A 10,708-nucleotide genomic window follows, 5' to 3' on the forward strand; every position below is an offset into this window, starting at 1 on the left:
GGCTGTCTGTGGCCATCTCCTCTAGTGCCGGCCCGTGGCAGCAGGATGCTCACAAGCTGCATGGCAGGAGCTCCCAGCTCAGCCAGCCCTGCCCTAATGGAGCCACGGGGATCCTGTCAGCGCCATCTCCAGCACCCGCACAGCTGGCCTGCCAACCAATGGCAGCAGAGGACCCCATCCCCTCCCCGCTTCGCTCTGAGCAGTGCTGTGTTGGGCCAGGGGTCTGGTATCAAATATTCATGGTCTGCGCAGTAAATAACCATTACAAATTCATGACTCGCTGAGCTAAACAGGCCAACTCCCCCACCTCCATCCTGGGCTGGCTTGCTCCCGCCTGGTGTTTCCTGAGGCGGAAGGAACTCTGCAGCAGGAAGAGGGAGGCATCAAGAGTGCTCACCAACTCCCGCTCTGGCCAGCAGGATTGTGCCCACGAGGTCCTGGGCAAGAGGGAGGGCTGTGCAATGGCTCTGCTGCAGCAGCAAGAGTGGGCAGGAGCTGAGGTAGGAAAGGGAATCTATTGTGAGAGGGAGAGGATGGGAGAGGGAAGGTAAAAATGGTGGCTGAGCAAGCGGTGGTGGATCTATCTGGTGCTCTGCTCAAGGACATTGTCATGGGGTAGGTTCTTGCACCCAGCCTGTTGCCATGCTCTCCTGCTCATGACCTCCTGCTGCTAGGTGGGTGGAGTGAGGAACAGCTGGCTACCAGAGCAAAGCCCACACAATGTGGAGGGGAAAGCCCTGTGGGTCCCTCTTCCTGCCACAGCCCCAAAGGAGCAGGCAGAGGAGGAGGAGCCACTTCTGGGGTTCAATGCACAGACTTGCCAACAGCTGCAGCCCCATAGTGTCCTTTCAGGAGCACTTGGGCTAAGAAGGAGCCTGGCCTGGAGGAGACTAAAGGCCTTGAGGGAGGAGGGGGTGAAACTCCACCAGCCCAGAACAGCAGGGCCAAGGTGAAATGAAGGCCTGGCTGGATACAGGACTTGTTCCTGGGAATAAAGTCCTTGGATAATGGCCCCTTTAGTAGAGCTCACTCCCCAGGATATCCCTGGGAAGCCAAAGCATCTCCAGCTCTAGCACATAGAGCAATGTGGGGTGAGAACCACTTCAGAAAAACCCACACTGGCTCCCATGAGAGCCTCTCCTATTCTGCACACAACAGGATGGACACACAAGCACTAATCTCTGCAGATTTGCTTCCATAGACCTGGGAAAGCAGCAACTCCTCCCCTATGGAAAGCTTAGCTCCCCTAATTGAGCCAGGGACACTAGCCCATGTGATGCATCTGACCAATTGTGTGGCCCAGCCGTTGTGGATACCCAGCTCCTAAACAGCCCCTTGAGTAAAATGGGTTTGCACAAAGGACCAGGGGAACGGCTGTGACCAAGGAGCAAGTGGGCAGAAACCACGTCCTGTTGGCAGCTAATCTGACAAGCAGAGCAATGGGCAGCTGATCGCATTAAAGTACAAGCCAAGCTAAGCCAAACCCCTGGGAACTAATCTGAGGCCTCCAGCCTTTGAGACCCCTGAGCCAGGGGCTTGTTTTTTCTTGGCTGCCAACCCTCTGCTAATCCCAGCAATTAGAGCGCTCTCTCTTTTGCAGCCAGAATGATGCAAATGCATCCATCATTCACACTGCAGCTAGGGGCATAACCTCAGTGCAGCAAGGAGGGAAAAAATCACAACTCAACTGCGCATGGCCCAATAATATTTAGTCCAATGCTATGGTTACATGACTAACTAGGTTAATGAATAATGTGGCAGGCATTCACTTGGCAGTGGGAAGGAGTAACATTGACTTCACACAGCCCAGGGAGGTCATGATGGAGAGCAGTGCCCACTCTACCAATGTGAAGACTGACTGGCGAGCGACCCATCCCTCCTTGGAGCTCCAATTCCTGGTTCTTGCCATGATGGATGGGAATAATCCTTGATGGGCCTAGTACGTGGCATGCTGGGAAAGGGTCAGAGCTACAAGTGCTAAATAAGTGGCGTTGAGGTTGGTTCATGGAGTAGGGAGGCTGTAGGAGATCACTGACAGGAAGGGGGTTTGGGGAAACACAATGGAGAGGGTGGGAGGGTAGGAAGGGATGGCCTAAGCACTGGCTAAGCACTGGGTTATGGCACTGGCTAAGCACTGGGATATCAGGCTAAGCACTGGGTTATGTATGTGCTGGCTGACACAGGACACACCAGCAGCCTATGGATTGTAATAATGGCCAGGGAAGTGAGAAATGAGAGCAGAGCAGGGGATGGGCTCTGTAAGAACAGCCTAGTGCTGAGAACTGTTCCTCACTGCCAGTGAGCTGTCCTAGTCCATGGCGAGGTCTCCTGAGGGGTGGACATTCTGGGAACTCCATAGCTTGAGTCATTTGAAGCTGGGCTTGCCAAAGTCCTGGAGAGCATGCTGTAGACAACAGCCCTGCACCAGCCCCCTGGGGACTATGAGCTAATGCAACCAGCTTTGCTAGTTCCCACCCTGGTTTCTCTGAAGCCTACAAGGCTAAGGCAGAAATACCATCTCATGTCATTCCAGGACAGCACATAGCAGGCAACGTAGCTATGGGCAAGGTCAATATTCACCTCCTCCCTCTGTCTCCGCTCAAGTAGCCCAGGCTCAGTGGCTCTCTCTCCCAGGGACACTGTGAATGTCATCTATGATGGGAAGAACCCCAAAAAGGCAGCTCCATCAGGGCACCCTAAAGGCACAAATGGTAATCCCTGGAGCTCAAGGAGGATCCACAGTGTACATTCCTCAGAGAAACCACAAGCACTTTGCCACTTGCTGCTTAGTCAGAGAGCACCCCAGCCTGCCCCGCAGGGCTGGGGGGAATCTTGGCCTGCCTGTCACATACTGCTGCTTTGTGCCCAACAGGAGAGGGGTTGGCTGGGGAGCAGGAATTCTGCACCCCCTACATTACCCCAAACCATGCAGCAATAGGGTCCAGACCAGTCAAGCCCCAAGCAGCCATGCTGCATGAGCCTTGCCCTTTACTGTCTGTGGCTATGTCTTATTGCCCAGGACATATGGACCATTGCAAGCTCAGAGTCACCTGCTCCTGTTACAGATCAGAGCTGCTTCCTGGTATCCTCCTTCCTGGTCCTGTGACATCACCACGCTCCTAGCAATAGATCAGTGCGGTGACAAATGCATCCCCAGAAACTTGCCCAGTCCCCAGCATAGCTGACAGAGGAAAGGGGGCTCTGTTTGGATTACAGCTGCAACAATGACCCCTGAGCAGGGCATTTCCTGGCAGGCAACAGCTGGTTGGGGCAAAGTTTTGCAAATCAGCTTTACAAATTCTGATGTGCACAGACAAATTCAAACTACTTTGTACTTTAACACTTTCCCTGCAGGGCTGGAAACCCCTGCCTTACAGCAGCACCAGAATGCGCTGAGCTGTAGGAAGCAGGAGAGACATTACCAAGCCCCTGGGTTTCAAACCTCATGAAACTGAACACCAGGAACCATGAGATCAGGGTATAATCCATGAGATTTTTAAAATAATACAATGTCAGGCTTTTTACTGGCTGTCATTGTTGGCTTTCCTCCTCTACCAGGAAGGCAAGCTGAGATCTGCAAATAATAACAGGAATCTAAGGGTGTTTATAGATGTGCTCCAAGAGCCTCTATAATTAAAGTATTCAGAGTGTCATGTGTATCAGAGTCCCCATGCTGAAATATGGCAGCAGGGGTGCTTTAACTCCAATGAGCTTTAGTTAAAGTGTCCCCACCACCATTTTTCAACTCAGGGACTGATATGTAATGCTGGAATCTGTGGGAGTGTGGTAATTACCATGCTCCAGCAGACTCGATTAATTGAATCTGCTCCAATGCGTTGTAATTACAGTGCATTGGAGCAGCCTCTTTGCACATGTATAGGTACTCTAAGAGCTGGGGCTTAAAGGAAAAGGCAACTCCCCTCACAAATCAAACCCCTCTCTGGCAAGCAGTCATTGCCCCTGTTTTTTTTCTGAATTACCAATGCAGAAGTTGAGCAGAATTGGGACAGGAGCTGATCTCACCCCACTCTGTAACAACTGGATGAGGGAGGCATTGCTGCCCAGAGCCTATCCATTAGTTTGCCCCAGCCTATTCTGGGGCAGATAATATGCAGGGGGTACACACACTTTCATGGTTGGCTGGAGATCCAAGGTTATATGGTGGGGAACTTTTGGGGCCATCAATAATGGGAAGCAGAATGCTCCCAACGGAAAGGGTTGTCTTGAGAACAAACGGTCCCCACTTTGTCCCTTGGGGTGAGAGGGGGATGGGCCTGTTTGGGATCAACCCAGAATTTTGGACAGCATCATGAAGCTTGGGACTTCTAAGGCCAAGAAGCATTTGACCCTTCAAATAAGCCACCCCTGCACAGCCAAGTGGCAGCTGGGGGTTACCAGCCAGTGGAGCAATGCAATCCACTGTCGGACTCCAGCCTTCCATGCCAAGGCACATTCAGAATTAAACCTGCTGGCTGAATGAGTTCCCTGGGTCATGGAAAATAAATGCATGGGCCATGGGATCTGCTCAGTCCCACTGGATCCTTTAGCAGATCCCACTGTAGCTGCAGGTCAGCAGCATGATCTAACCTTCTGCCTATCACCAGCCACTCTGGCCCTGTCTTCAACCCATGCCCAGTAAAACCCAGGGGAGCAACAGAAAACAGACTCCACAGCTGGACCATATTGTGCACCAAAGATGGTATAAGCGTGGCAGAGGGAGGGTGAAATCCTGGGATCATGCAGGGTTTCTTGTTCAATAGCCTCATGGAATGGCAGGGTCACAGATAGACTGGACCTTTCCAGGGTCCCAGGCTGTGCAACAGTATGCAGGATCCTGCACCATGACAGGATGCCCCGGGGCTGGGGGCTTCAGCAAGGGTTTGAAGGCAGTTGCTGTCCCTCTGGTCCCTGTGCAGCTCTTTGCTATCCCAGCCTTGGGCCCTCCCATAGCTCTGCTGGTGCCCCTCAGTCCCAGCACACAGCCCCCTGGTATCCTCACCCTGGTCCTCTCCTGAGCCAAACCTGCCACTCATGCTTGATAGCACCAGGCAGTGTGGAGTCTTACCCCAGTGTGGATTCACCCCTAAAGCAGGCAAAGAGTAGCCCAAAACACTGGTAACTGTGCTTGCAGCCTGCATCTGCTCCCAGCCCCACACTGAAGCAACAGGAGAGGGAGGTGACTTGGTCCTTCTGCTCTTGAGCCCTGACCCCAGCTACACAAGAACGCCCCACATCAGCGCAGCAAGAGGCCCTGTGCTCTTAGGCACACTGCTCCACAGCCCCCTGCAAGGCTCAGTTTATTTAGCTGCCGGCCCCTGCTCTCCGCAGAGAAGGCAGCCAGACACTTCAGCTGTCCCTAAATTTAGACGCTTCTCAGAGTCTTTTAATGGGCTGTGTTATTGCTTCCCATCACTTTGGGGAAGTGTGGTGCCACCCCCTCCTTTCTCTCATTCCCTTCCACCCCTCCCCCAATCTCCTTTAGGGACAGGAAGTTCCCAGCTTGTCTCCTTTGGCCTTGCTCCGGCTGGGAGTGAACCATTTCACATGTGACGTCAGTGGGTCCAGACCCCCGTGGAACCAGAGCTGCTGGAGTCTAAACCTTTGGCCTCGTGAGTCCCTTCTGTGAAACATAATCCTCACCCCTCCCTCACGGCATGAGAACTGGCTGAATTTGCAGTGCATGTGTGTGTTTGTGCACATGCGTGTGTGCGTGCATGCCCATGTGTGCATTGCACAAATGTGAATCATAGGGGTATGCATATGTGTGATACACGTGGCCTCTTGCATTCAGGCCCTACCTAGATCTACTATACTCTCCTCCCCAGCACCTCTCATTCCTCAGAGACACAGACCTTGTTCTTGCCTGGAAGACCCTCCCTAAACCAGGCTTGCCTGTTTGCCCCACCTGGTATCCTCTGCCAGCCTTTGCTGACAGCGTCTCCCATAAGCCGTCCACCCTGGCTAGCTGCAGTTGGTAGCCCAGATGCTGAAGAGACATGAACCAGGGGGAGGATGGGGGGCACATGTCAATTCCTCACAGTGCCTCTTCTTGCAGCTTGCTGCCACCAGCAAACATGAGAGCCAGTCCTTATGCCTGTGACCACATTTCCCTACCACATATACACTCCCTTCTCTGAGCTGTTTCTTGTAGCCATGGCCTCTAGGCAGTGAGACTATAACTTCCTCAGGGCAGGGGTGCTCCTCAAGCTACAGGTCCTTGCAGTGAGACCTAATCCTGTCTGGGGTCTTGCAGAGCAGAGTGAATCCTCCCATTTGAGACAGTCCCTGTAATCCAGCAGACACCTGCAGCCTAGGAGAAAACCAATGCTGAGTGGAAGGACCCCAAACGTGTACCCGAGGCTGCCTCTCTATGCTGGGAAGGGCAGGCATCTGGCATGGAGGATGTACTGGGGCAGTCCAGTGCCAGATGAGACAGAAACAGGGGAAGGGAGGAACGAAGGGTACAGAGCGTCACATCCAGCCAAGCTGCCTCTGTTCCGGGTAGGGGGGCGGGTAGGAGAGAACAAGCAGGGAGCACGCAAAGGTGAGAGCTCCCCACAGTACCTTACTTCCACAGCACACTATGCCGGCAGGACACACGCTGCCTCACACTAGATAGAGCCAATGGGTAGGGAGGGGAAGAAGCCCTCTACCTGCCCCTGCCTCAGGACTCCCTTTAATAGGACCAGATGACTCAGCTTCCTTCTGCTTTGTTTGGTGCGCTGCCACCCATACGCACATCCCCACAGGCTCCTAGGCCCAGTGCTTCTGAGAGATGCTTCATGTAACTTCAGCACCTCCCACACCTCCAACTCTTACCATATCCTAAGTACACAGGCTGACATTTGCCACATCCCCCACACTCGGGGCCTCCTCACCCCCACCCCCATACATCCCAAACCCCCACACATCCTTTGTCCCTCACACACCCAGTGTATGCAGATCCCCTCCCTCCTATAGACCCCTACCCCCAACAGGCATGACAGCCTCTCCGTGCCTCCTTGGCATCCTCAACACACCTCACACAAAGTGCCCTGTACCCTTCACGCACCCCGCATGCACACTGCTCACCCCCATGCTAACATGCTCCCAGCCTTACACATGTACCTCATCCCTTGTACTCACAAGTACCTGCCTCCTCATGCATATACCCATCTCCCCACATCTACCCCCATCCCCTAAGCTCACATGCCCCCATTCCCGCATGCATGTACCCAACCTACCACACATAGGCAGGCCGCCTACCCTTGTGTCTCACATGCCCCTTCCCCCCAGCACATTTAACCCATCTCCCACATGCAAAGGTCTCCTACTGCCCAGACATACACCCCCACTGCCACGCACACACACAGGCCTCCCCATTCTCTGAACAACACCTCCCCTCCAGTACAGCAGGTTCAGGTGTAACACCTAGTGTCACAAGCAGTTGGGAACAGAGTGACCTCAGCAGGGCAGCTGATGCTAAAGTAAGGGCAAAGAACAGGGCAGCGTGAGCTGAGAAGGGTCCAGGGAGCTTTCCTAGGCCATATAAGGCAGATCCACAGCTCACAGTCTCCTTGGAAACTCAGTTCCTCCAGCGGTTTTCTACTTGGAGCTGGGATCTGGGATGCTGCAAGCTGGGTTTGGTACTGCTTCAACGCAGCATGGGGACCTAAGCTGTGCCAGGGGTTGGGCAGGGATGAGGGACTTCTTTTGCACTCATTTGAGGCTGAAGCTGGGCAGGGAAGAGGAGAGAGACCAGCTGGCTGGCTGAGGGCATCTGCTAGCCGGCAGAGGAGCAGTCGTGTGGGCTCAGAGTGTTGGCCCAGCTGAGTGCCCCCCAATGCCAACCCACAGCCTCCTGTTATCCCAGTACCGACTGCCCTACATGCATCTGCCAGTGCCCCTCAATCCTGACCTACCATCCCCTCCTAACCCACCAGTACCATCAGCTCTGGATTCCACCACTACCATCAGCTCTGACCCTTGGGTCCTGCCCCCTGACACTCCTCCAGCACCCAGGTAGCTACCGTACCCTAACAGTCATTCCCATCCTGAGGTGCCAGGGCCCCCAGTGCCGACAGACTAACTCACAACAGCCTTGTTGCCCGAGTCTTACACGCACGCACACAATGGCAGTCACAGCACACAGGCCCCCCTCTCTGTAATGCAGGGCTTGGTGGCAATGATGGAGATGCTGTGATAGGTAGGATGCTGAAACATGGACCCTGCTAATTTGCCCTTGTGGTTTAAAGGCCTTCGCTGTCCTGTTTCCCCTGCTTCCTGCCTACAGAGACTGCCCCCCAGCCCTGCCCCACACAAAGCAGCTCTGGGAAGCTGACGTGCGGCTCTTCTAGCATCAGGAACTGCAAGGGGAGAGCACACTTAAAGGGCCTTGAGCTCTGTGCTCATGCTTGCTACCCCTCCACCTCACAGGCCCTCCCCCTCCGCCTGATAGCTGCTGGCCCCACGGAGAGCTGAAGGGCTGTGGTGCAATCGGCCTGCAGCTCTCCCCAGAGGGCAGCCACTATTCACTCCCCCAAGCTTAAGAAAACACCCAGCTCCCTCCATCATTGTTTATCTATCTGCAGATTTTTAATGAAAGAACAACATGGGCACTAGGGCAGTCCCTCCCACCAGCCCCGGGTCCTGGATTCCCAGCCGGCCAGCTAGAGACAGGCGGGTGTGGATGAGCTGAGCTGGCGGACCTCTCTAGGCCAGCTGGACTGACCAGGGCAGCTAGGAGGTGCCAAGCTGACTGCAGAGCAGGGACACCTCCCACAAGGAGCACTGACCGGAGAGGGAAGGTGCTTGGTTCGCATGCACTATTTTGCTTGGGAGAGAGTGGAGAGTGGGCCCATCTCTGTGCGGGGAGACCTTAGAGGGGACAGTGTTCCTCAGCCTTGAACTAGGACCACTGAAGTCTGCTTCAGTGGTACCAGGGGCTGAATTGGGGTTCATTTGCTCTGCCCTTCCCTCTCCAACAAACCCCCTGCTTAGCACGGTGCAGAGGGGATGAGGGTTAGTGCATCGCCTTCCCGCTCTCTGCTTATCTTTCCTCCCCGCCCCCTCTCCAGGCGCCGTAGCATTCCAGGCAGAGCAGAGCCATGACCTTCTTCTTGCCACTTTCTAATTATATTTCCCACCAGCCCTTTAGAGAGAAATTATGAGTCTGGAAATAAAAATGCTCTGAGGAAAACAAGGCCTGGGCGCCAGGGTCTGCAGGCTCTGTGCTGTGTTCGCAGCAAGGCTGGCCACCTCCTGAAGGGAATGCGGCACCGTGGCAGGCCACTGCCCTGTTGGAATGTGCCAGCTCTGGAAAGCCGGGGAAGGGGCTGCAGTGAAAGTGGCCAGCAATGTGGTACAGGGCAGGTTGCCCAGCCCATGGACCTCATAGGGTAGGGCGCAGATAGCACTGCCCTGTTTCACAGCTGATAATGGCCAGAAAATCAACAGAGGCCAAGTAGGCATGGGCCCAGCCCTAACCTCTTTCCAGCCACACCCCACCTTGCCCCTGCCTTGCTTACCAACTCCTTCCCCACAAACTGTTCCAAGGGGAAGACAGCGGTCAAACACCACAGGGGAGGCAACTGGGCCATCTTGGAGATGGGAATGATGTCATACCTAGGTAGGCCATGCTGTCCTGCATTCCTAGCCTGCCATGACCAAAGTTTCCATCTAGCAAGGAGCCATCCTGGCATTCAGGTGAAAAAGGATGCTGTCCAGATCAAGATGGAGTCTTGCTTGCAGAATCTGGATTACGCGAAGGCCACTCTTCCCTAGTGCCCTCCACTTTGTGGTATCACTCATGTTAATGCAAAATGGGCATCAGGTGCTTCCCAGAGCAAAGGGTAGCACTTCACAGGGAACAAATGACTATGCAAGATGTCTGACAAATCATCTTCCAGAATATCCAGGTATGCATTAGTGGTATCCACCAAGCAGTAGCAGATGTCAGAGCCTTGCAGCTTAGCTTGCCTTTGGAGACATCAATGACCTGAAGTTTGGGGATTTTCTTACTGTAATTTTATACTGAGTGCATCAGTCCTGGAACAGAGATGGTCACAAACAGCACACATACAACCCCCTCACTCAGGAACCTCAGCTCAAAATTCAAATACCCAGTTCCAGTATTTGAGGGAGAAACTCTCCCTCTGAGAGATCAAGGCAAAGAATAAGCTCTCTTGTTCCCACCACAATTCCCCCCAAAAACAAACCATATCAAAAAGCTTACCCCCAGTACAGGTAAACACTGCTTGTAAAACCACGTGTGACAGCGCCACCTGTTACATAGCTTATTATGGACCAACTGGCGGTTTGCGGGCTGCATCCAACCCACAAGAGGTTAACATATAGCTCAGGTTCCTGCCCAGCTGCTACTCCACTTCCAGAGAGACTCTGGAGCATGCAGCCCCTACAGAATGCGACCTGAGTGGTACGCAACCCGGGGGCTGAGTCCAGTGCAGCGTGCAGCCACCAATCACTCCACAGTTGGACAGCCCTGAAGTAGGCTTGGACCCCTGGATCCCTGGACTTCAATGGAAGCAAGATTTGTATCCCGGGTGTAGGACTTGAGCTTCAAGTACACTGTCATCAAAGAAAGCCCTTAACAGCAAAAAGTTGCCTCTTGCAGCTTCAAGTGATTGATCACCCTTGCTCTTCCTAGGATAAGCACTAACTAATCCCAGTACCATGTCTGTGGGAAGAGCAGGGAGGGGGAAAAGGGATT

General features: G+C 53.9%; 1 protein-coding gene across 1 annotated transcript in view; it reads left to right on the forward strand.

The window, feature by feature from the left end:
* Positions 1-553: 553 nt before the first annotated feature.
* OAZ2 (ornithine decarboxylase antizyme 2) overlaps positions 554-10,708 on the forward strand; it is a 70,447-nt gene continuing 60,292 nt past the window's right edge. The window contains 1 exon segment of the mRNA XM_025199901.1: positions 554-615. Coding sequence (XP_025055686.1) covers positions 554-615 — 62 coding nt within the window.

This window comes from Alligator sinensis, unplaced genomic scaffold, assembly GCF_000455745.1.
Source record: "Alligator sinensis unplaced genomic scaffold, ASM45574v1 scaffold1097_1, whole genome shotgun sequence".
Taxonomy (NCBI): Eukaryota; Metazoa; Chordata; order Crocodylia; family Alligatoridae; genus Alligator; species Alligator sinensis.